The sequence below is a fragment of the Aaosphaeria arxii genome (genome assembly GCF_010015735.1).
Source record: "Aaosphaeria arxii CBS 175.79 unplaced genomic scaffold BU24scaffold_5, whole genome shotgun sequence".
Taxonomy (NCBI): domain Eukaryota; kingdom Fungi; phylum Ascomycota; class Dothideomycetes; order Pleosporales; genus Aaosphaeria; species Aaosphaeria arxii.
This window is the reverse complement of record NW_022983478.1, coordinates 318,057-343,117: the sequence shown is the minus strand read 5'-3', so window position 1 is coordinate 343,117 and position 25,061 is coordinate 318,057. Positions and strand designations below refer to the sequence as shown.

General features: G+C 50.9%; 10 protein-coding genes across 10 annotated transcripts; 9 read left to right on the top strand and 1 right to left on the bottom strand.

Moving 5' to 3' along the window:
• The first annotated feature begins 18 nt into the window (after nt 1-18).
• On the top strand, nt 19-1,545 carry BU24DRAFT_392351 (3-ketoacyl-CoA thiolase 1). Its single transcript, XM_033525154.1, has 3 exons — nt 19-185; nt 241-421; nt 474-1,545. Exons 1-3 carry the CDS (start codon nt 121-123, stop codon nt 1,476-1,478), a joined length of 1,251 nt encoding a protein of 416 aa, XP_033382556.1. The 5' UTR covers nt 19-120; the 3' UTR covers nt 1,479-1,545.
• Nucleotides 1,546-1,761: 216 nt separating this feature from the next.
• Nucleotides 1,762-2,692, top strand: BU24DRAFT_423239 (uncharacterized protein). Its single transcript, XM_033528193.1, has 2 exons — nt 1,762-2,174; nt 2,326-2,692. The coding sequence occupies exons 1-2, from the start codon at nt 2,052-2,054 to the stop codon at nt 2,524-2,526; spliced, it is 324 nt and encodes a 107-aa protein (XP_033382555.1). The 5' UTR covers nt 1,762-2,051; the 3' UTR covers nt 2,527-2,692.
• A 294-nt stretch (nt 2,693-2,986) lies between these two features.
• BU24DRAFT_433696 (uncharacterized protein) lies at nt 2,987-4,595 on the top strand (the record flags this gene model as incomplete). The annotated part of the gene is made up of 3 exons (XM_033529990.1): nt 2,987-3,067; nt 3,389-4,248; nt 4,295-4,595. 3 exons carry the CDS (start codon nt 2,987-2,989, stop codon nt 4,593-4,595), a joined length of 1,242 nt encoding a protein of 413 aa, XP_033382554.1.
• Nucleotides 4,596-5,377: 782 nt separating this feature from the next.
• On the top strand, nt 5,378-6,699 carry BU24DRAFT_211998 (RTA1-domain-containing protein). Its single transcript, XM_033521944.1, has 2 exons — nt 5,378-5,697; nt 5,778-6,699. The coding sequence occupies exons 1-2, from the start codon at nt 5,514-5,516 to the stop codon at nt 6,590-6,592; spliced, it is 999 nt and encodes a 332-aa protein (XP_033382553.1). The 5' UTR covers nt 5,378-5,513; the 3' UTR covers nt 6,593-6,699.
• A 1,696-nt stretch (nt 6,700-8,395) lies between these two features.
• On the top strand, nt 8,396-13,726 carry BU24DRAFT_492906 (uncharacterized protein). The gene is made up of 6 exons (XM_033533924.1): nt 8,396-8,803; nt 8,853-9,057; nt 9,108-10,349; nt 10,400-10,700; nt 10,750-12,968; nt 13,018-13,726. Exons 1-6 carry the CDS (start codon nt 8,465-8,467, stop codon nt 13,611-13,613), a joined length of 4,902 nt encoding a protein of 1,633 aa, XP_033382552.1. The 5' UTR covers nt 8,396-8,464; the 3' UTR covers nt 13,614-13,726.
• Nucleotides 13,727-14,542: 816 nt separating this feature from the next.
• BU24DRAFT_433684 (sugar transporter) lies at nt 14,543-16,287 on the top strand (the record flags this gene model as incomplete). Its single annotated transcript, XM_033529989.1, has 3 exons — nt 14,543-14,913; nt 14,974-16,042; nt 16,096-16,287. 3 exons carry the CDS (start codon nt 14,543-14,545, stop codon nt 16,285-16,287), a joined length of 1,632 nt encoding a protein of 543 aa, XP_033382551.1.
• Nucleotides 16,288-16,600: 313 nt separating this feature from the next.
• BU24DRAFT_423235 (uncharacterized protein) lies at nt 16,601-19,546 on the bottom strand. The gene has a single exon (XM_033528192.1). The coding sequence runs from the start codon at nt 19,497-19,499 to the stop codon at nt 16,743-16,745; it is 2,757 nt and encodes a 918-aa protein (XP_033382550.1). The 5' UTR covers nt 19,500-19,546; the 3' UTR covers nt 16,601-16,742.
• A 552-nt stretch (nt 19,547-20,098) lies between these two features.
• On the top strand, nt 20,099-21,210 carry BU24DRAFT_423233 (uncharacterized protein). Its single transcript, XM_033528191.1, has 3 exons — nt 20,099-20,464; nt 20,518-20,707; nt 20,757-21,210. Exons 1-3 carry the CDS (start codon nt 20,240-20,242, stop codon nt 20,774-20,776), a joined length of 435 nt encoding a protein of 144 aa, XP_033382549.1. The 5' UTR covers nt 20,099-20,239; the 3' UTR covers nt 20,777-21,210.
• Nucleotides 21,211-21,419: 209 nt separating this feature from the next.
• BU24DRAFT_423232 (uncharacterized protein) lies at nt 21,420-24,133 on the top strand. The gene is made up of 2 exons (XM_033528190.1): nt 21,420-23,221; nt 23,292-24,133. The coding sequence occupies exons 1-2, from the start codon at nt 21,550-21,552 to the stop codon at nt 23,957-23,959; spliced, it is 2,340 nt and encodes a 779-aa protein (XP_033382548.1). The 5' UTR covers nt 21,420-21,549; the 3' UTR covers nt 23,960-24,133.
• A 119-nt stretch (nt 24,134-24,252) lies between these two features.
• BU24DRAFT_409969 (uncharacterized protein) lies at nt 24,253-24,957 on the top strand (the record flags this gene model as incomplete). The annotated part of the gene is made up of 3 exons (XM_033525954.1): nt 24,253-24,258; nt 24,340-24,418; nt 24,554-24,957. 3 exons carry the CDS (start codon nt 24,253-24,255, stop codon nt 24,955-24,957), a joined length of 489 nt encoding a protein of 162 aa, XP_033382547.1.
• Between the last annotated feature and the right edge of the window lie 104 nt (nt 24,958-25,061).

Genomic DNA, 25,061 nt, shown 5'->3' with positions numbered 1-25,061 from the left:
GCAGTCCAACATTCCTCCCCACATCATCCTCTCTTCTTGTCGTTCACATCTCTCTTCTCCTCCTAAGCCTCTTCTCCTCCTTAGATATCCAATCCCTCTATTCACATCACATCTGCAAATATGACGGAACGACTGAAATCCATCGTCTCTCAGATCACTCCCGCCCAGAGCGGCGTTTCCGCCATGTAAGTACCCGAAACTCTCCAATGGATGCAAACCATGGCTAATATGCCTCGATAGCACTACACAGAACCCCGATGACATTGTCATCACTCTCGCTATCCGAACACCCCTCGCGAAGGCCTTCAAGGGAGGATTCAAGGACACACCGCTCGATGGCATCGTCGTCAAGATCTTGAAGCAGGTTGTCGCAAAGTCGAATCTGGACCCTGCGCTCGTTGAGGACATTTGCCTGGGAAATGTATGGTTGCATTACTTCGCGGTTTTATAACAACGTCTAACAATTGATACAGGTCTCCGACGCAAAGGCCGCCTACTACTGCCGTGCTGCTATGCTTGGCGCTGGCTTTCCCATCACCACCTCCGGCTCCTCCGTGAACCGTTTCTGCAGTTCTGGTCTTAAGGCTGTGCAGGACATCGCCAACCAGATCTCTCTCGGCCACATCGAAATCGGACTTGCGCTCGGCGCCGAGTCCATGACCCAGGGTGGTGACAGGCTCGAGCGACCCTTCTTCGACGAGATCCTCCAGAACCAGGATGCTGCGGACTGCATGCAGCCCATGGGACAGACTTCTGAGAACGTCGGCAAGGACTTCAACATCTCAAGAGAGAGGCAGGACAGGTTTGCTACCGAGTCTTACAGGAAGGCAGAGGTCGCACAGAAGGCAGGATGGACTGAGGACGAGATCGTCCCAATCCAGGTACACATCAAGGACCCCAAGACCGGCGAGGTCAAGCAGGTTACTCTGACCAAGGATGAGGGACCACGATGGGGAACCACCTTCGAGGCCCTGAACAAGATCCGACCTGCATTCATGCCCCACGGAGACAAGTCGACTGGTGGCAACTCTTCCCAGGTCACTGATGGTGCCGCAGCTGTGCTTCTTATGAAGCGATCCAAGGCAAAGGAGCTCGGCCAACCCATCCTGGGCAAGTTCGTCGGAGCCACCGTTGCTGGACTTGCGCCCCGCATCATGGGTATCGGCCCTTCGGTCGCCATTCCCAAGCTTTTGAATAAGTTCAACCTCACTCTCGACGACATTGACCTCATCGAGATCAACGAGGCTTTTGCATCCATGGCTGTCTACTGCCAGGAGACTCTCAAGATTGATCCCGCGAAGCTCAATGTCCGTGGTGGCGCCATCGCACTGGGTCACCCTCTCGGCTGCACAGGTGCACGACAGATCGTCACTGGACTCAGCGAAGCCAGGAGACAGAAGAAGAAGATTCTCTTGACGAGTATGTGTATTGGAACCGGCATGGGTATGGCTGGTCTTTTCGTCAACGAGCAATTGTAATTTGAGATGGCATGTAAAAATCTGTTTAGCATTTTCGTAAAATCTGAAATATTTTGAGCGCACCCGACTTGATCTTTTTAAACTTCATCCAATATCGTTCCATATTTGTGCAACAATTGTCTCATGCAATGTCATACTCGTCAGTTGGTGAACAGTATATCTGCCAAGACCTACTTCCATTTCGGGAAATTAGCTCCCAGAAGGATTTCCTGACCGGACTGTTGCCTTACGCCTTAGCGGCAAGTGCCTGGCCAGACGATATATCAATCCCTTCTCTTTATCATTTCAATTTCTCTCTTGTCCTTCAGTTTTCATTTTCTCACTTTTCCAATCATCTTCTGTCTCTTTACTTGATACCCATTTGCCGCGAACCTTCTAGCGACAGAAGAGTGCAGTTCAAAATCACGTGCTCTCGCGTTTCCTCCCCTTTTCCTCGTCTTGTGAGATTAGGCGTTCAGCGTAATCGCAGAAAAGCTTCATATACCCATTGCGTATATCATAGGGCTCGACCCAGATCGTACATACATCGAAAATCTCAATACCTTCCGGGGAACACAACGGAAGTAATCAAATATGGGCCAAGGACAATCGCAGCAATCGCAAACAGTGCTCCGCAACAGAACGCCCACGCCAGAACCGCTCGATCCGGAGGAAGCGAGGAGGTTCAGGGAGGAGAAGGAAAGAGTGCAAGCAGAGGTAAGTCTCTCACCATTGCTCACAGTTTTTATCCATATCTTCATATGTATATCTTTTCACGGATATTTCGCCAAGAACCTACTCTACCCCCTGTCGGTCGAAAGTGATCTTTAGATTTCAACATGATAGTGTGTTGTTAACAAGGAAACAGGAGAGAGCACGTCGCGCTGCAGCAGCCGAGCAGCGCTTTGCGTCTAGCCAGCAGAGCAAAGCTAAGAAAGCCGCGGCAGCAGGGGGAACTGGAGCGACTCAGCAGAAAAAGAAGGGGGAGAGTGCGCTGGAGCAGATGAGTAGGGAGAATAAGGGGTGGAGGGATGCGGATGCGCAGAGGGACTTGAGGAGTTGGAATTGAGGGACTTAAGGGGTTTGAACATGGGGATGGAGAGTCTCTGAGTATATCTTGATGGAGCGGAGGGGATGAAGTTGGTGGAGGGGGTACATGGATTTCGTTTCTCTTAGTATATTTGATTAGTAAGGAGAAGAATGATGCAATCCAAATTTCATTGACTAAAGAATCAGAAAATCAAAGAATGTGCCATAATGATCGTCAAGATATTCTACAGCGATATTTATATATTTTTCTTTTCATCATGGGGAACTCGGTTGGTTTTCTTACCGAGTGCCGCGCCACTAACCGGCTCCCGTTAGCAACACGAATCAGATGCTTCCAACCGACGGACGGTTCTCCAGCCAAAGCATTCGTTCTTCACTCATTACCCAGCTCAGTACGTCTTCGTATCCATCTATAATCCTCTCTCTCCGACAAACTTTACGCACGGAAACAGAACATCTTGTGAATCTATGCCTGAGCCATGTCTGAGAAGGTCGCCAAGCGGAAGGCGCATACGAAATCGAGAAGGGGCTGCTTTCAATGCAAGCAGCGCCATACTAAGGTACGAATTGCTTCAAAACTCATTGTATATGATTTGTTGCGCTGGATTCGCTGAAATTATCCTCGCTCCATTAATCGATTGGAGGTCTTTTGGAGCGTGGTCTCTAACGTAACGGCGACCTGCATTTCGAATAGATGAATGTTCATAAGCTACCGCCAATAGACCAATGCCGAGTACCGCTGGATTGGTTGCACTGTTATTCGCGATCTAGCAAAAATATTCATTAGACATTTCTTTTTCTGTTTCTCTAGCTCTGATAATTTCTATCACGCGCTCCATACGATTTCAAGAGATCTTCTGTTCGCTTACGGACTTATCCAGTGTAACGAATTGCACCCCCAGTGCGGTAATTGTGTACGACTGAATATCCAGTGCACATGGCCTACAGTCACCAGTACACCACCTTCGGCGCATCCAGAAAACCATGTTTCAATGGTGATGGAACACCGAAACTTCAGTAGCCCCGACCTTCATCCAAATGGAGCTACTTCAACACTACCTCTGGACGACATGCGACTGCTGCATCATTGGTCCAGGCGGACATCTCTCTTCCATCGCCCGGGCGCCAGCAATCATGAACAGATATGGAGAGAAGATGTGATAGACATCGCATTCGATCACCCCTTTCTCCTCCATGGCGTTCTCGCCCTCGCAGCCATACATAAATGTAGCACGGAATATACAACCCAGTCGCAGCGTGAAAAGCTACTCCAACAAGCAGATTCCCACATGACCCGCTCGCTTGGGCCTTATAGAGGACACTTGGAGAACCCATCAGAGGTGACTGCAGTGCCGATGTTTGTTTTGTCGTCAATACTTGTGACATACAACTTAGGCACGGCTCAACTAGGCGCACCAGAGAAACCCATCGATGCGCTGGTTCACTGCTTTCGATTGATCCAAGGCGTCAAGGTTGTCATCTTCCCTCATTGGGAAAAAGTAAAGGCAAGCCGGATTTTTTCTCACGTGGCTTCTGGGGCCATGGAATCCAACCCACCAGAGGCGACCTCAGAAGAAATGGAGAAATACATCCCCGGGTTGTATCTGCTTACTGCGAGACTGGAATTGGAAGGAGCGGAGAAGGAAAGCTGTGACGAGGCCATCGAACAGTTGTACATGATTTGGCACAAGAATCGATGGAGTACCGACTACGAGACTGGCAGAAGTATCTTAATGACCTGGTAGGTAAAAAGATTCTTTTACATAGCCAGGACTAACCTTGTCTAGGCCAGCAATCATCGCGACCGAATTTTTGAATCTCCTCAACAACGCTTCGCCTGCTGCTGTCATTATTCTCACACATTTCGCAGTCCTCATGGCTAGTTCAGAAGCGTCATGGTGGCTACATGGATGGCCAAAACGAATACTGAGGGCAGCCGAAGACTTGTTTGTCTCGAGGCCTGACCTACAGCCTTGGCTTGTATGGCCGAGAGAGCATATTATGGCTACAGAGTCTGGCGTCGCGGCGGCGACGACTCCCAGCACGGCTACGAGTCCGCGCGCTGATATCATGATGGCCGGCAGTTGAACGAGATGCTTGCGATCTTCCCTTGATGCGGACGAGCGCTACACCAAAAGTCATTACACATGCAACAATGATACCAACATCTGACCGGAATTCAATGGTGCATCCATTAAAACAATATGAGCATCGCACCTACATCCAGCGCTGTAATCCATCATTGAGAAGGCACATCTAACCATGGTACTTCCAGGGACTGGATCGCTTGTATCGATCGCTTACCTGCTTGATGGAGCACCCATCCCCCTCAACGCCTAATCGGGATCATCTAAGATTCATTGAATCGTTCCGCGCAACGACGAACTCTGACGCACGTAAAGTGTACAGTGCACCTAAGGTTTTGGAGCCTTTGGCCAAGATGAACCTTGATGTCTGAGTGGATCCCCCAATCGGGAATGTAAGATTGGAACAAGTGAAGCTTACAGAACATGGGGCATAACTAGTGTACGACGATAGAGAGCGCACATACGCGTACTCTCTTTCGAAACGAAAACAGGAGCGGACTGTACCTTTTTTGTAGTTCGAGAAAATTCCCGGCGGCCCGTCTTACGGGATCCAGGCAAGGAGGCGACGGTTGATACCAACAAAATGTATACGGTGCCCCACATCTGTATACGGTCTTGGCTTTTAGGAACAAACGGAGCTCTCTCATTGGCCAAAAGTTGATCAAGCCTCTACCGTTGCACCGCCTTATCGTAGTAGCCTCACCGTATGGAATACGGTCCTCCTATGAACGTATTTCCGTATGCTGAAGCACAACTGCATTCGCGTCCTGAGTTCCTGATACGCCGTATAATTACTCCCACGCCCGCACCATGTCGTCCCCAACTCTTTTCCTCACTGCTCTTCTGCAGCTTCGACTGCTATCCCATAACTTGACTGCAACTGTTTCTTTCTCGAATCGCGGATTCACTGGAGCACAACATGGCTGAACAGTACCGTCCGTCGCTCGACGACCCTAATGCATGGGTGCCCTATCGATATGTTCCATCCATGCCTGCGGCAGTGGTCTTCGTTGTCCTCTTTGCCATCACCACTGCGTTTCACACATTCCAATTGGTCAAGAAGAGGACATGGTACTTCATTCCTCTGGTTCTGGGCGGTTTCTGTAAGTTATGACGCCAATTCTTGAACTTTTGATTACAAGTATATTCATCTGAGAGTTGATGTGCTTATTTGTTACATCAGGCGAAGTCATAGGTTACGTAGGACGAATCCTTGGTCACAAAGACATGTGGGCACTTGGTCCATTCATCATGCAATCCATCCTCATCCTCATCGCCCCCGCCTTTTTCGCCGCCTCCATCTACATCATCCTCGGACGAGTAATCCTCATGGTCGACGGAGAACGCTTCTCCCTCATCAAGCAACGCCGCCTCACGAGCATCTTCGTCACCGGCGACGTCCTCAGTCTTTTCATGCAGAGCGGCGGCGGAGGAATCCAAGGCATGAAAACCGCCAGCAGCATGAAAATGGGCGAGAAGATCATCATCGGCGGTCTCGTCGTCCAGCTCCTCTTCTTCGGCTTCTTCATCGTCGTCGCCGCCCTTTTCCAACGCCGCCTCACGTCAAACCAACCCGTGAAGCGCCACCTCACCCTCAAATGCTGGGGCCGCAGCAAGGAAACCGGCACCCAGCGCCTCTCAGGAACCCCCGGGTTCGCCTCCAACCCCGTCAACCCAGACGATCTCCCCTGGAAACGCCACATCTACACCCTCTACGGCGCTTCCACCCTCATCCTCATCCGAAGCATCTTCAGGGTCGTCGAGTACATCCAAGGAAACCACGGGTACCTCCTCCGCCGCGAGTACTTCCTCTACATCTTCGACGCCGTGCTCATGTTCATCGTCATGATCCTCTTCAACTGGGTCCACCCGAGCGAGGTTACGGATATTTACAACAAGAGGTTGAACAACCAGTCTGACGTCGAGCTCCAGGGCGCGAGGGACGAGTACCTTGGGCATGAGTTCACGGTCGAGCAGACGAAGGGTGGGCAGTCGTGAAGTCTCGCACATACCTTTTCAATCGAGTCTCTGTGCGCGTCGGGTTTGAAAATTAGAAAGAGTGGGAATTATAGCATACCTCGGTGCATGTTCATTTTCGTTCCTTGGGTTCTGTCTGGGAACGCATCGCACCCAGTCCAGGCGTTTTCAAATCGGCGTTATGTACTCGTACGAAGTCGGCAACATATCCTTCGCTGATTTCTTCATTTGTTCCTTACAGCATAATCCATAACAATTCAAAACCCGCGGTGAGAAGTATCGCGGTAATCAAGATAGCAATAAAAACACAAATCTTCAACTCTTCAATTTCTACACCCAGTACAACAAACTCTGCCACAGATCCAGCGACCAATTACGCAAACCCCGCCACCCAACTCACAACAGCGCCCGAGCGGTAGGGATATATTATAGATCATATTAGCGTTTGTACCACTACCGGGGCGGCGGGAATCCCGTTTTAAGCGGCCGAATGGGGCGTTGTTTCTATTTTGGATTTGCTGTTTCTGGGATGTGGGTGTGCTGGCATTGGTGGGAGTATGGGGTACTATGATGGGAACACGCATTAGGTTTGGTGAACGGAATGGAATGGAATGAATGGAATGGGCATGTGGTCGGTATGGTGGGCGTAGGGCTGTTCGTGGGTTGGTTGGGGTTGTCATCTTAGGGTTAGGTAGGTAGGTAGGTGCTTGGTGGGAACGTTCCCTTGCACTATCAATGACGTTGCTATGTGAATTGGTGGGTGTATGCCCAGCTATGGTATTGAAGAGAATCTATGCTTTACAGGGCCCCTGCTTTGCATTGGGTTTATCGTATGATGTAAGCAATCTTTATTGCTTTTCGGATCTGTTATTGTTTTTCGTGTACAGGTGCATGAGTTTTGATGTGCTTATTGTAGGCGATGAACATCATCTGTGAATTGACTTATACTATGTTCCATAAGATCTCTCTATAGGGTCAGTAGAAAATTAAGGAAACACTAAGTAAAGGATATTTCGTCCATTCTGACCGGGTAGCACGACGTCTACACTTCGTTCCTCGACATATGTCGTGGACAGCCGTGCACATGAACAAAAGCTTGATCCCACTTCCATCTATGGGAAAGTGATGCCCAAAAGACTGACCACAACAAGGCCACCAATCAAAACACCCCCTTGCATACAATCACGCCGAATCGCTTGACGCTGAATGCCCATTTTCTCCATTCGCTCTAGCAGAGCAGAGTTGTGTCGCCATGTTGACTAAGTGGGGTCCAAAACCTCAGCCCCAAGACCCCTCAGCAGCCTCGAGGATCATCATTTGATATTGTGATTCCAGAATCCTGCACCTAACAATTGACCGATGAGACCGAATGGGATTTCGCTCACGCACAGTGTGCCGGGCATCCGACCAACGAGCGCGCACAATGGGCCGCAAAGAGCATCCGCTGGGGGAGTTTTGGACCCCAAATCCGCCTCCCCAGCGCTCCAGCCGCACATCTCCACATGCCCACCCCTGTCGGCCTGGAAGCCATCGCGAGGCTGAACCCCCGTCTTCACGAGCAACGGAATGTAATTTTGGAATGACAATGCGCAATCACCTTCGTTTTCTGGGAGTTGGGCATATGCACGCTGATGGATCATATAGAAAGCACAGGAGATATTTCCACATCGTGCAGGATTAGACATCACCACCAACCCTCTTACAAGTATCACCAGGGGTGCGTTGTCTGGTCGCATGAGAGAGGCCGCTAATATAGTGTAGCCTACGCAGCCCGCTCCACCAGACGATTTAAGACTACATTTACCCTCACCACCTCTCGCCATTCTCTAATTGCTGTTTCTTTTCTTACTTCAATTCCTAGAGTGCCCTGCCGAGTGCATAGGCAGCTTCAAAATGGGCGCAGACGGTCCCCAAAGCGAGGCCACCGACCTTGGTGCGCTATGGACCAAAGCCATCCTCGACTACAAGAACAAGACCGGCACAGATCTAACGCACATGAAGGCGATGAGCATGAGCCAGGTCCAGCAGAATGCAGAGGGTAGCATGCAGAAATTCAAGTCCTTCCGTCACGGGGGCGGTAAGATGGATAAGGTGCGGACTGCATTCGGGAACCATCTCGACGCCATGCAGAAATGCATGGCTGGAATCGAAGCAGTCGGTGCGGCCGCGGGAGCGTTTCCGCCAGCGATGCCTGTTGGGCTCATCTTCATGGCTGCTGGACGTTTGCTAGCGGTGGGTGGCATTTCTCACGAGGCGGGGTGGCCGTTCTAATTGCGCACAGGCATTTGCGGGCGTTAAGGCGGATTACGACAAAGTCGAGCAGTTTTTCGCTGTCTCGAATCGCTTCTTTGATCGCCTGTCGTTGATCGAAAATAAAGGCGCCGGACATGGTCCGATGATGCGAGCGATTGTGCGCGTCTTCTCTGCGCAGCTCTCGATATGCGGGACGGTCGAGGCGAAGATTAAGGAGAGCGCTTCTCGATTGAGTACGGACACCAGTTGAAATACTTGCTTATCTTTTACTAAATCAACTAAGAGCAATTCTTCAACAACCTCTGGAACATGGAGGATCCAGAACTTGCAGGCCAGTACGGCAGCATGCAAAACGCAATCGAAGAGCTCGACCAGACAGTTGGCTACGCCAGCTATGCCGCGATTAAGGACACGCAGGATGTGACTGAGGAGATGAGCTCCAGCATTGACGAAATCGATGCAAACATCAAGAAGTTCCGTGACCAATTGGGACAAGACGTGCAAAAGCTTTATGAAAGTAGCCTCGACATCAAAGCCGAAATCAGCGTTCTTCGCACTGACCAGCGGGCGGGATTCTCTTTTGTGACCGAGCAGAATAGTACTTACCACGCTGAAACAATCAAACTCTTGAAGAGTATACAGTCGACGCAGCTAGAGAAGAGTAGACCCGTTGGTCAGGGAAGCAAGGCCAAACAGCAGAAAGGTTCCGGCAAAGGTGATGCTGGAGACAAGAAGAACAAGGCGCTCAAAGGCATCAAGAACTTTTTCGACGGGAAATCGGAGGTTTTCCCTGAATGGAGAGATGCGCACAAAGAGAATGCTGCCCAGAATCGGGAGATGAAAGAGTCGTGCATTGCCAAAACCGGTGATTGGCTCTTGGAGACTGAAGAGTTCCAGAGCTGGTCAGACGGCAAGAATCCATTCCTCTGGCTGCACGGCTCGGAGGGAATAGGAAAGTCGTTTTTGGTGCAGGCAGCGCTGCAGAAGTTGTCCGCCAGAGAAGACGCCACGGTCGCGTACTTCTACTTCAAGGAAGACTTTGCCTATCTGCAGTCAGTCCAGAATGCTTTCGCCAGCGTGGCCATGCAAATCGCAGAGCAAGATGCGAAGTATGCTGAATCGGTTGCTGCCAAGTTGAAAGACGCGGATAGCTCCCCAGACACGCCCACCTGGAAGCGTTTCTTCCTCCAGCCTTTCCCGTCCAGCTCCAGCAATACGGAGCAATTGTTCATCATTTTCGATGGCCTGGACGAAGCTCCCGAGCAGCAAAGGCAGGCTTTGCTAGAATTCGTGGACAACCTCAAGGAAGAAGCTTCAAGGGTTCATGTCATGGTCACCAGCCAGCCTACCAGTCTGAACAACGTCGAAGAACTCAACCCGCTCACTTTGGAGGTCACGAAGGAGCTGATGACGCAAGACATTCGATACTTGGTTCGTGATCGGTTGAAATCTCTAGCTCGCCTTAGGAAATTCAGCCTTCCTACGAAGAAATACATTCGGAAGAGAGTCGTTGCCCAAGCCGATGGTAAGTAGTCCAAACAACTTTTGACAATAAGAGGCTGACATTCTTCTCAGGAATGCTGTACGTTGAACACATGCTTCGCCGCCTGTCGTATATTGGACGAGAGGGCGCCGTTCGAAAGGATCTCGAGAACATGCCCGAGAACTTACACGCCCTTTACAAGCTCATGCTTGACGAATGCCGTCGGTATCGAACGCCAGAGCAGTACGAAGCTCTGAAGAAACTGTTCGCCTGGCTCGCGTTCTCAAAGCGCTCGCTCAGTCTTGCAGAAGCATCCGAGCTTGTCAAACTTACCATCAAGGATAAAGACGACGACTTCGACGTCGAGGCAGAGACAATCGGTAGATCTGCTAGGCATGTATCTCTTGGTGTATAACGCTATATAGTTACTCATAAATCATAGGCTCTTAGAACTGTCGGGCCCGCGCACCGCTGAGGACGAGACGAAAGACGAGACAAAGGATGACGATAACGATGACGAAGGAGAAGACCAGATCACCGAGATCGACGACAAGGAACGATCAATCACCTTCCAAGAACGATCGCTCCGACAGTACTTCAAAGCCCTCAGCGTCGAAGAAAACCACGGCGAAGAGCTCCGGACTCCAGCCTCTGCCGCCCACTTGACGATCCTGACAATGTGCATCGACGTCCTCATGGACTCTGCAAAACTGGGCGTCACTGCACCCGATGATTCGATCCTCGAAATCAGGGGCTACGCTCTCAAATTCTGGCACGAGCACTTCAACGAAATCGATCTAGAGTCCGCGTCAGGTGAGGATCTCGCGCGCGTCCTAGCCACCCTCAAGAAAGTCCTCACAAATGAGAACAACATCGCAAACCTGTTCCAAAGGACAATCTACGCCGCAACAGCGTACCCCGAGAGGAGTGAGGAGGGTACACGCCCATGGTACGACCGAGTGCAGCCGTGGGCTGCGAAGGCCGTGACGAACTCCCCTCCCGAACTCGATCCTGAAGTGAAGAGCTGGGCCGCCGACATTGCTGGGGACTCCGGCGAACTCCTACTCCCTCTCGCACAGGGACACTTGAACGATTGGATCGTGCAGAACGAAGCTTTCTTCCTTGGCGAAGCGTACCTCTTCGCGCAGGAGACCTTAAAGCTGTGCAATAGATTCACGCCCGCCGAAGACGACCCGAAGGCAGAAATCTTCTCGATCCTCAATGCGTTTGGCGAGAGAGAAGAGAACTTCCAGACTCTGCGCGCCATCGGATTTCAGCTCGACAACGCGTCAACGACGTTGGAAGACGAGCGCAAATTAGAGGTCCAACAGGAAGCAATCGACTACCTCAACAAGAGCATCGAAACGACAGGAGATGATTTCTTCGAGAAGAGCGCCACGTACATGCTTCTCATCTTGTGTTACGCCCGCAAGTTAGACTGGCAAAAGGCGATCGACAGTACCGAGAACTCCCTCTTGTACTTCAAGAAGGCACATGAAGGCGCAACGCCGGAAAAACTAAAGGTCCTCGAGGGGTTTGTCTACGAATGGTGGTTCTACACGGAGAAGGCTGGTTACCTGGATAAGGCGGGCAGCAAGGACGAGGCATTGGAAATGTACAACGAAGCCAGGAGATTGGTCAGCAGCACCAAGGAGGAGATCCTCGATGGTTGGTATCTCGACGAGATCACGAGAATCCTAGACGAGTCTGTCGATCCTGACGGCCAACGCTTGATGAAGGTTCTGAAAGAATGGACCGAGAAAGAGCGGAACGCATGGGTCACCTACTGCATTAACTTGAATCTCGGCATCGACGTCTTGGGCAGGATGTATCGCGCCGCGAAGTTGACCGGGGAGATGGATCTCGTGATCGAATGGTTGGTCACCATCGAGAAGACGATCCCGCCCAAATCCTTCCTCGCCTTCAAGTTCAAGTTGACGTTGGCGGAGGTGCATTCCAAAGTCCTCAAGGACGACGAGAAGGCGAAAGAAGCGCTCCACGCCGCGTTGGAAATGCACCCCAAAGTCGACGGCAGCGACGAGGACGCCGTGACATTTTTCATCTCATCCGCTCGCATGGATCTCGCCGCGTTGATCTGGAACCAGTTCCGCGCCTCGTCCGACCCAGAGCGCAAAGAGGCTCTGTTGGGCGAGATCAAAAGTCTCCCCGGCATGCGCACAGAAGACGAGTTGCGGGAGTCTCACATTGGAATGTTAGTCGCGAACATGCTGCGCATCATGGGGCCGGCAAGGGAATATCACAGGCAGATGCAACTCATTTTCAAGACCTGTATTGACGGACTTGAAGACGATGTTTCCTACAACGACAGCGATTCGCTCAGATTGTTGGCAAAGGTCTTGAGTTCGTTGGATGGACTCGAGCATGATGCAAGGATTACTATTTCTTCGCAGTTCTCTATCATGGACCGTAACATTCACGACAATGAGAGCTCGAACGCTGGTTCCGAGAACGGAGACGGCAGTAACGCGGGTGATGATGCTGAGGGAGCTCCTGATGTTGATGCGGTAAATGAGGAGCCTTCACCCGAAGCCAACCCCGATGGAGGAGAAGCAAAGGCAGGGAACGGTGAAGGTCAAACTTCAGCAGACATGAAGCCAGAAGAGAAATCAGTAGAAGAACCCCCGAAACAGGAGCGTCACGGTAAGCAGGCCCCAAATATCTTTTACTTTATCAAAGCTAACGAAATCAGACACGCCACTCGATGGTTCCGAGTCGCCTCAAGTCAATGGCAGCACAGACAACAAAGAGGCTACGAGCGAAAATGTGGACGAAAGCAAAGCAGACAGCACCGATGTTGACAACAAGGATGGCGACAAGCCTGCAGAGGGCGAAGCCAATGGCACCGATGCCGAAGCAGACAAGAGCGATGAGGAAGGCGACGAAGAGAAAGAGGACGAGGACGAGGACGACCAGGACATTGGAGAGTACTACGTTGGCTGCGACGGCGGCTGCGGAACTTCCATCTCCAGATACACCGAGTCCTTCTACCTCTGCCTCGTCTGCCCTAACGTCGACCTGTGCGAGGACTGCCACACGAAGCGACAAGCCTGGAACCGCGGCGAGAGCGAACCATCATGGCAGAGCTTCTGCGGCGACCATCACCATTACATCAAGACGCCCATGAAGAATTGGAGGGGTATCAAGGACGGTGTGATTAGGATTGGAGAGGAGGAGACGACTGTGAAGGAGTGGATTAAAGGGCTGAAAGAGGAGCGGTGGCCGGCAGCGTGGAATAATTACTGGACGAGGCAGAGCGGGTTGAAGGATATTGACGATGGGGAATGATTAATGAGGTCAAGATACTATGGAATTGTGTATTTGAGCGAGCGTTAAGAGCGTTGACTTCTTGATACGACTGGAAAGCATCTAGGCAATATGAAAAGCACTTAGCAAATGGCGTCCCCAGAATTTGGTCATACGACCCGAGTATTGCCGCACCATCGGCAATGCACTCCGTGAAATGAAGAACTTCGTCAAAGGGAATACTGCTGGCAAGCGTATGTTCGAGCATTAACTTTGTAGGATCACGTGTAGGTAACAGGCCCGTGCCTGATTGGTGATTCTCGGTGAAGATGGTCCTCCATTGACTCTCAGCCACTTTTGCTAAAACATTACACTTTATTATTCCGAACACAACTAACTTGTTTTTAGTGAATACTGAACCGACATCCGATCGATCTCGCCCTGCAATAATAGAAAATATGCCAATGGCGTCTATACCTCACTCTCGGTGGCCTAGCCCGATCACAGAGCGCCTGAAGTCGGAGGACTAGGGCTTCAGCGCGTGTGTATGGTCCATCGCTCCCCTCCCATCCCATCTCGGCACTCCGGAGGGTCTCCCCCATCATCTGATATCCCGCCATTCTCCCCCTCCCTCCCCGCGACCCCCACCGGCGCCCCAATTCGCGCCATCTGAACCCGCTAGCGGGAGCAGAACCGGGCAGAAACATTCGAGAGCACAGACTCATTGCGATTGTGGGGATTCTGGTCCTGTTACTGCCATGCCCATGCCATGCCATGCTAGGGTTGGCTACCCCATGGTCGAAAGCAGGAACCTGGGGTAAGTTAGCTGGGACAGCGCGTGGTCGATTGATTGATAAAGATCGGCTGTTCTGCTGCTTCATCCTGTTGTTTTACAGCATCATTTGCGAACTGGACCAACATCTCTCTGCATCTCTGCCCCCGCAGTGTCCTTTTGCATCAGCGAATCAACCATGGCGGTCGAAGTTCTCGATGAGAAGACTGTTCCCGTCGAGCACACCGAGACGGTGAAGAGTAGCACCGATGCTGAGTTCTTGCACATGGGCAAAGAGGCCACCGAGTTCGAACAGAACATCTCCCTCAGAGATGCTATTCGGTACTACCCCTGGTCGATACTATGGTCCGTCATGCTGTCGTGCTCTATCATTATGGAAGGATATGACATCGTACTCATTGGGAACCTTATGGCCCAGCCAACGTTCCAAAAGCAATATGGGGGTTACTATGGGGAGAAATTGGGGTATCAAATCAGTGGTCCGTGGCAGGTTGGGATGGGATGTGCTACGGCAATTGGGACGATCGTCGGAGCTTTTGCGAATGGATGGTGAGTGAGATGAGATTAAAGAGACATCAGATGGTCAAGCAGGAAACTCATTTTTGTTAGGTTGACGCAGAGATTCGGATATCGAAGGACGCTTCTCGTTTCCATCACCGCCATCGCCGGCTTCATCTTCATCACATTCTTCTCCCAGAACCTCCCCATGCTCATGGCTGGTCAGGTTCTCTGTGGTCTCCCTTGGGGCGTGTTTGCAACAATGGCACCCGCCTATGCCTCTGAGATCTCCCCTATCAAACTCAGGGGTTATCTGGCCAACTACGTCTGTCTATGCTGGGCTCTCGGTCAGCTCATGGCCGCAGGCGTCTTGTCTGGCTTCTCTTCCAACACCACTCAATGGGCCTACCGTCTTCCCTTCGCCGTTCAATGGGTCTGGCCCATCCCTCTCATGATCGCCTTGTGGTTCGCACCCGAGTCACCATACTGGCTCGCCCGCAAAGGCCGTCACGAAGAAGCCGAAAAGACACTTCGACGCCTCACCTCCAAGGACTTCCCCTTCGACCACAGCAAGCTCCTCGCCATGGTCATCCACACCAACCGCGTCGAAGACGAATCCGGCATCGGCTCTAACTACCTCGACTGCTTTAAAGGCACTAACCTCCGCCGCACCGAAATCGTCTGCCTCGTCTTCGTCGCCCAAAACACAACCGGCGTCGCCATCGGCGGCACGCCCACCTACTTCTTCGTCCAAGCCGGCGTCAGCGCCGACGAGTCCTTCAAATTCGCCACCGGCGCGCTCGGCCTCGCCTCCGTCGGCGTCCTCATATCCTGGTGGCTCATCTCGCGGGTCGGGCGTCGCGCACTCTACGTATGGTCGAGTCTCGCGCTCTCCGTCCTCCTCCTCCTCATCGGCATCACGGCGACCGTGTCCCAGAATTCGCAGGCGAGCTTCGCGCAGGCGGGAATGGTGCTCGCGTGGGAAATCATCTTCTACTCGACCATCGGACCCGTGTGCTACGCCATCATCGGCGAGATCCCCGCCGTCAGCGTGCGGTCGAAGTCGATTTGCCTCGCGCGCATCGCGTACTACATCAGTCAGATCTTCAATATGGTGGTTAGTCCGTATATGATCAACCCGACTGAGGGCAACTGGAAGGGCAAGGTTGGGTATTTCTGGGTAAGTTAGTTAACTTCATCGTGGACTGTGCCAATGCTGACGTTTTGATGTAGGCTGGAACTTCCTTCGTCACTTTCTTGTGGGCGTTCTTTAGATTGCCGGAGACGAAGGATAGGTCGTTCGCTGAAATCGACTATCTCTTCACGACGAACACGAAGACAAGGCAGTTCTCGAAGACGCAGGTTAATACGTTTGATAAGGTTGAGGAGCGTGTTAAGCATGTCAATAAGGACGTTGAACAGTAGAAAACCATCGAACCTGTTACTTGTAATTGGAGATTGATGGGCTGGTATATAGGTGCGATGGTTGAATGAACATAGGGATGCCGGTTCGAGTTGGAATTGGCAGGGTGTGGTGCTTGTACATGATCTGGATGACACTTCTTTGTTGAACATAACTCAGAATTTGTGTCCAATAATAAGGATAATGTTTTTGACAATTCATCCCCGCCTTGTGGCTGTAAAATAGTGTGAAGCCATAGAACGCACCTCGAGAATAATGCTCAAAATCACGTCCAATCATTAATGGATATACAAAAGAATAACATAATTAATACTGGTCCTTTTAGGAGACACAAGAAATAACACGTGCATCCATAGTCTTTTGTTTGCAATAATGCAGCTAATTAAGGTTAAAGTATACATAATACAAGGAGGTGGGCGGCCCAACGTGTCAACAACCCTCTCTACTGGTGAATTCACTACCTTGCTATATCCTTACTCCCAGCATGAGCACGCTCAAGCTTGACCAAAAACTCCACCCAATAAATCCTCGCCTCCTGCCAAGCCCCAATCGTCCCCAGGAGCATCCTCCCCTGCCCCAACACTCTCAGCGCACCCTGCGGCCCGAAAAGATCACCCACGCCTTTCATGTTCGCATGCATCTTATCTCCCTCTCTCACATAGTGCTGCACAAGCTCGTCATCCGTAGGGCGATCGAGGAGAATGATATCGCAGTCCACTTTCAGATGCGCAGGGCTCGCGTGATCGACGCCATTCGTGGAGCTGCGTCGGCTGCGGACGTAGAACTTGCTGTGTGCCCATAGCACCAACGTGGCCAGAGCGACGCATTCAGGCTCGTAGAACGCGCCGGTGGGGTAGCGTCGGAAGTGCCAGAAGATTGAGCCAGCGTGTACGGTGGCCAGGCGGGCTTTGTATTGGTCTTGCACGACCCACTGCTGCAGCATGCGGAGGTCGCTTTCAGCCTCCTCGAGGGACGGGGTCGAGGATGTGCGTTTCTCGCCGGTCAGGGCGAGGAATTTGGCGAGGCGGAGGACTTGGCGGACGGGGCAGAGGAGGACGAGGCGGGAGAAGTGGAGGTGCAGGACTGTGGGGTGTTCGAGGCCTTGGGCGAGGCTGATGAGCGCGTTGGCGTTCCAGTGGAGCATGTCGACGCAGTCGAGGGCGGCATTGCGCCATTTGTTGAAGGATTCCATGTTCGGGTGCCAGACTGGGAGGGGGGAGGGCACGTCGGCGGTTGATTGGCGTTGTGCGGATGGTTCGAAGTGGGACAGCCGCTGTTGGAAGTATTCGCGGACTTCCCAGGTTCGTTGGTATAGGCAGTGGATGATGACTATGCGGGAAAATTCTCCGAGGTTTGGAGGGAGCTGCTTCTCGATGTACATGCATTGTAGTGCACTTTCAACGGTGGGAGATGCAGGGGCGCTGGCTTTCTTAGCGGCTTCCCACGACTCCCACGATTCGGTCGGCCACATGGATTCGATACAGGGTAGCTGGAGGTCTACGATTGCGGAGAGCCTGAGCATAGGCTGCATGCCAGTTTGTGAGGCCACCATGCAGTCGGTTAACCAGATGCAGAATATCGTCCTTTCCAGCTCTTCTTGTCGTACCCAGGAAAGCCATTCGACCTGGCTTTGAGGTGAGGTGCGGTTCTTTGTACGCCGGTCGAGAATGGCGTCGAAGACAGACGTGCATGCTTGGAGTGAAGCCATAGAATCTCGGTGCAGTTGACCTTCTCGCGTATACCTGACGGAAATGGAATGGAGTAGTCGGATTTGTCCCATTTCGTAATCGGACGGGATCATTCTCTCTTGATCCTCGCCAATATAAACAAGGATTCTTCTCAATAGTTCGGTCAAGGGGTATGCCAGTGAAAATGCGGCTTCTTGTTCCACGAATCGAGCACCCAAGGCTGCCATGGCGAGGAGAAGCGCGAAATGACGCTCGCGTCCACAGAAGGTTGGTCTGTGTAGAAAAGGCAACACCTGGTGGACGGAATCGAAGTAGCTTTGAATCAGACGGTGGAAGATTTCACGAGATGGGAAATCAGGCGTGGAGAACGCCCGGAAAAACGAGGTGCTCACACATAACGTATCGAAGAGTGTTGCAATTCGTTTATACTGTCGTTCGTCCATGTGATATTCGTTGTTATCAATATGTCCGAAAGATATGTCTTTAGAGGATGAAAAGGTTAATTCGGATGTGTTTGTAGAAGATGCAAAGGTCATCAACCTCCGTCTCTTGAGACGAGTCCGTCTTGCCTTGTCGTTGTCGACATAGTATGGGCCACTTTCAGCTTCTTCCTCGATGAATGTACCATTCGAAGGCTGATGCCGGTCGAAAGATTCTCGTTGTCCATTTACGCTCGGCTCGATACCGCGTGCTTGCTGAGAACCATCCGTGATGACGGGTGAAGCAACCGAGTAATTCCATGAACCAGGTGAAGAGAAGGCATCTCCAGCAGTCGCAATTGGGAAGAAGTCGCTCATGGGGGCAAATTCGGATGTGGGAGCGTCCAATTGTAGCCAATTGATAGTCGACAGGGGAGCAGGTTCCCAGTCAATTTGATCGAATGTAACGCCATAATGTGCAGGAAGAAACGAATTTGGGGGCATACTCGGGGCATCTCGATTCGCATTGAGCAGATCTGGTGTCTCAATTTCTTGAATATTCTGCACGCCAGGACGATTTTGTAGCGTTTGGATATGATTCTGAGGTTCCACTTGATGGGTCTCAATTTGGGGGCCGTCATTGAGTGAGTGTTGGTCAAAGATTCCAGGGTGCTCCAATGCGGCTGATGGCTGAGAATGGTCTTCAGATGGTCCATCCAGAATGGCAGGCTGTTCTTGCAGCCCATCAGTGCTGTCTTCGGCAGCGGTGGAGATATCCATCGGCATCGGTGGTTCCATGACTAATTCCGATGATCGGGTTGATGCGTATGTGCACTCAACATTCTTGTCCGCGCACCTCTGGCATGGCAGAGTGCCGGTGCATCTGGTTTTTGCAGAGGCACAGGCGGCGCATGCTCGTCCTTTCGTTTGCACCAATGTGTTAGAGTCCCGATGAATCAATTCGTGTCTTTGCAGAGCATCCTTTCTCGCGAAAGCCTTTGAGCACACCCGGCACGAAAATGACCGACCGGCTCTGTGGCTCAATTGGTGGCGCTTGAGATGCTTCACGCGAAGGAAAGGCTTTTGACATATCTCGCAGTCTGGCATGGAAGCATTTTCCCGATCGATAAAGCGCTATGCGAAATGGAATGGCGATGTTGTGTGCAGTGTTGGACCCACACTGCGTTTTGTGGGGTTTTGCTCTCACGTGAATTCAGCCGAGGTACCTGTGGTCACGTGGCAGGACTCTCACCATCAGGTACAATAAATTATGGATGTAACGCAACCACACACATTGGTATGCGTGTGGGCTTTTATGCTCAAGTATTTACTCAAAGGAGAAGACATTCTACATATTTAAGCACCGGTTGAAACTTCCTGCAGCCAGGGTGTGAATTGGGCTCGTAAGCATGGGCACATTATTGTGATGAAGTGATGAATCTGGAAACCAACAATTTCACAAAATGATCAATTCCCATAAGAGGTTGGTCTAATTTATAACAGTTTGTGGGCACATTTCCCATTGGCTTATCGAGCACAATCCTTTTCCAAGATGGACGTAGTCTAGTGATCATTGATGTGGAGTGCATTCTAGATTAGATTTTTACATTACTTGGCAGCGCGAACATGGAAGACTACCGATGCCATTGTCTTATCCCTACACTAGATTGTTCATTCCCGCCTCGTAATGCCCGGAAGAAATTTTCTTAGGCGAAGAGCCCTCAGGATCATCCCGAACGTAGATTTCCGGGCCGAGTCGCCTCTCCCAGAAGTACAGGAACATAAAACCCTTTGTGAGACCGGGACTCCGCCTACTCTTTATCAAATCCTCAATTGTTTGTTATGTCATGGAAGCGTTGAACAAAGACAAGGTCAATTCATATATTACCGGCACGGCTATCAAGCCCCGGCATCTCACGGCCAACTCTTCTTATAAACATTCAGCGAGCTACTCCAACCATCCTCATTCAACTGTACTTGCTCCCCCTACTCACACATCACCATTCCAATTCATGTATCAAAACAACCAGCTCTCCTTCCCACCGTACTGTTTCAATCATCCTCATCCTCATCTACACATTCATTAGCACACTACTTTGCAACCACAAGTCCTGCATAAACTTACGCATCGCACAGTTTCCCCCAGGCCTTTCGGCCCTCCCCGCACAATCCCCATAATGACATCTATCTATTCCAAGTCAACCTTGCCCCTTCCTCTTGCCAGATATACCTACGATTGTTGCAGTATGGGTATCTCGTCCCCGTGTACTCGTTCTTGTACGACTCCTTGCGGCAGTCCATGACTGTGCAGGAATCTGTTGAACGTTAGCAGGGTTCAGGGAGGGATGTGTCTGAGGTGCCTACGGAGTCTGCAGTATTTGTAGACTGTGCCCGAGGGGCTGGTATATTGCTGGTTGTAGCAGGTGGAATAGTCGCAGTAAGCCATGATGGTGCTGGAGCAGTTGCTGGTGTGGTAAGTTGGAGAGGATAGAAGATGAGGATAGATCTGGGGAATATGGAGAGATAGAGGGGTATTTATCTATGTTGAGTTCGCATTCGACACGGTTGGAAAGCGACTATGAACAGTATTGATATTTCCAGAAGGACAATACAGTTGCGTTAAAAGGCCATCAGACATCTTGTCGAAGCGCGAAGGGACATATTCGTGGCCACATGTTTTGAGGCCATAGCCGGAATGGCCAGAATGGCGCAAGGGCAAGTCGCATGTCAATCTGCGAAGAGAATGCTACTTAGCATTGCTAGCTATGCATAAGTACTTAGTAGGGGATGAATAATTCCTGCTTGCTTTCCCGCTCGGTCTGTCTGGAGATAATTCGTAGGTGGGCTGATCAGCACACAGGAGGACAGGATAGGTGCATGTTCGGAAGCGCTAGGTCAAAACCGGTTTATGTCCTTTTGTTCCGACATCATGTCCTTCTGTGATCCAATCAGAGCGTGGTGTTACGCGATTCCTTGGAAGGCTGTGAGGCTATGCGGCTTTGAAGGATCACTCTGCAACTTTGTGTACCGCCTGGTCGCACTCAGCCTTATCACACTTGTAGATGAACATTGTCTAGTGACTACAAACTTATATAGTATGGCTCGTATCCGGTCCTCGATATTACACGACCTCATCATTTAACACACCGAACACACTATGTCGCAAGGTCAGAACTTCTGCCCAGTGTACCGAAGTCACATTAAAGCGACATATTCCCGGGCAGCACAGAGACATCTTACAACACTTCCACAATCAGAAGATAGCGCCCATTCGCGGTGTACTGAACATGGATGCAGGGGTCATATCAAGAAAGGCAACAACAAACCCAAGCACTGCAGCGACTGTGAGGGTTGTGGACTGGTGGGCCCCTCGCTGACAGACATCAAAGATTGCATTAGGAGCGGCAGCATACCTTTGCTTCGTTTCAGAACTTCTGGGAAGGGCAAATTTGGGATCGAAGTAGTCAAAGCGACTTTCGAGGCTCGATATGTGGCTGTGTCACACGTATGGACAGGCGGTCTTGGAAATCCCAATGCCAATGGGCTGTATGAATGTCAACTCCGAAAGGTTGCAGCGTCCGGAACACAGATTCGGCGGATTATCGAGGCAGGGAGAATGCCCTCATTTCGAAACATGTTCCGCCGCATACATCGGCAACTTGTACTTGGGGATATTGATCTCTTCTGGGTTGACACACTTTGCATTCCAGTGCGCGAAATGAGCGGCGAAGATGAGACAGCGGCAAGTAGGGAGATGCGCGGGATGGCCATCGACCGCATGACACATATATACGCTGGTGCGCATTCTGTGCTAGTCATTGATCCGGAGATGCGCCATCTAGAAAACGATATGCTGAGGACTGATCCCAACCAATTATATGGCCGCTTCATTCGCTCGGACTGGATGCGACGATGTTGGACCTATCAAGAGGGCGCCATGGCTGGCCGATTATTCGCCTTGCTGAATGATGAACCTATCTATTTGACGCGTCTCCGCTACCTTATCTTTCAAGGCAACCCGGAACAAGCCAGCGCATTGCGTCAAGAACTCACTAAATGGATCTCCGATCTTCCCGGCCCTCGTCAGACTCAAGAATACGCATCGCGACGCTTCATCATCGGGCGAGATCAAGAAACATTCGCTGAGGTATGGACGGCTCTCATGTCGAGGACCACCTCGCAAGAAGCTGATCTTTATCTCATCTTTGCGCTGATGATGGACCTCGTTGTTGGTCCTCTGGTAACGATTAGACACGAAGCGGACCGAAGCCGGCAGTTACGTACCATCTTCAATTCGCTTGAAATTGTCCCATTGGACTTCATATACAGCACAGATGTTTGTTCTGAAGCTTGTTGGCTGCCTAAGAAGATGAGCACACAAGAATTCTCTGGCAACTACCTCAGACGACATTCTCACGAGGAATCCACATTGGTGCTCACAGCGGGGGCCGCCATGGCAGGACTAGTCTCGCCAGGCCTATACCTTGTTGATACGAGAGCTTTGAAGCGGAATGAACTTGTCATCGAGACTGTCACTGGGCAACGTTCAGTTCACTTACGCTTCTCTCACAGCGTCCTAGCACGACTACCAAAATGTTCTCCCTTGGTACTAATGATCAAGGACACAGACGCTTCAGATGACGGCCTTGAGAGCAGCGCAGCCATTTTTGAGCGAATATCAGATATGGATGCGGAGAGCAAATGGCAGTTGAAAAGGCTTTGTGCAATAAGCTGTACGTTGGAAAGAACTCCCAATCTCAGCAGAGGTGTCTCAAGCCACGAGAATCTCTTCGTCACATTGCCTGAACAAGCGTTTGAGATTCAATGTGGTAAGCAATCTGTAGTCCCCAGACTTTGGACAACAAGATCGATGACGAATAATAATAACCGATGAATTAGACTTTGGCGATGCCCTGCGCCTCAAACCCCACCGAGACCCTCTCATGGGGGGAAACCCAGGCATAGAGGTAGTAGTACCGATGTACATGCACCGCGACTCTCATATAATGCTCTTCTTCTCCCTTTACCTTCTCTTAACGGGACTTATTGGATGCATACCGAGCGCCATTAGTTTTAGTCCCGTATGGCTCCTACTCATAGTCTATGTCGCTCTTATTCCCATGATCATCGATTTGTTCGAGACCCAAGACCGCAGCAAACGCCTGGGTAACGACATCATGCATGCACAGTGGATCGATGCTTTGACTCCCGACCTGAGAGGTAGCGCGCTTCCCAGAAGCGTCAAGCTGTTGAAACGCATTAATCACGGGCCTATCTGGACATGCTCACAGCTCGCAATTGGCTTGTTGTTCATAGTATTGGGTATTAAGTACTACAGCAACAGGGACCGAAGAGTGATGATTGTGCTCGGGATCATGTGGATTCTGGAGCTGGGGGTCAGATGGGCTTTGGAATTGACTTACAACTACGTCTGGAGAGTGGGGAAAAGGCATCCATTAGTTCAGGAGTTTCTACAGGACTCGAGGTTGACGAAGTGGTGCAAGCGCTGGTTTGGGTGGCCTAAAGGTGAATCTGGCACCGGAAGACAGGGTTGGTACGTGTACTGAGAACGGCATGACTTGGAGGCCCTTGGCGAAGTGCACTACAATGATTGATCGCGAGTAGCATAGCTGACTTCCTTCCCTCAATTCACATAATCGTCTGACAAGACCAATCGTTGTCGCAGTACCTACCTAAGTATTTCCAGAACAAGCAATAGAATACATTCCCTACCATAGTAGCACTCTATGGACGGTGAGCCCACCATTGTTGACACTCATGCAGAAGCTATAAATAGTCACGAAAGTAAGGCACTGTACAAAAGGACATTACCTTCCTCGCAAGGCCGAGCAAACTTACTATGTCTGTGAGTGTGCGCATGGAACTTTAGGTGCAAACAAGTAATATAAATATGGCTCAATGTTCGTGCATGATATGCTATTGTCAGAGCGTAACTTCGCATCGTCCTGGATATCATCATGGTTTACATACCAGTGGGCGAGACTATTATCATGACCATTCATTTGGTAAATACATTGATCAAGGTCTTCCGCAGCATCCGCCAATGGCTCAAGAACAGAGATCCACTCTTCAAGGAGAACAACAGGATGATTAAGATTCTTAAAGGCTATTATGATCGTCGCACGAACCCGAGTATGTAGTTAGCCCTTCTCAGTTTGAGGACTTCGTATCACTGACGCCTCTGGTCAATGCAGATGAAAGGCTACCAGATTATATCCGGGCCATGGTGAAGACGCTCAGGGATCGAAAGGCTGATTGGAAATCAGCACCGGGAGCTTTGCAGGCGGAAGACGATGCGGAAGAAGATGAACGTTATGATGACGCCGGCTATACCACCGAGTACGACGCCTCTGAAGCAAGCGATGAGGACTTGAACAATGATTCGCCTCTCGAATCAGGCTCCCCAGTCAGCAGTAGTGACGACGTTCCGCCAGTCGTCTCCAGCGACGATGATTTGGACAGCCTCTCTCCGCTCGAGGCGGGATCCCCGGTGTACGGTAGTGGCAGTGAAAGTGACGAGTTTGACTCGGACCAGGGGGTCTAACATGTTACGACAATCAGGACAACAGTGGTAATCCATGTAGACCGCGTGTAACGACAGGCACTGTGGATTAGATGTTCCCATCGATAATTTCCCAATGCCTTTGG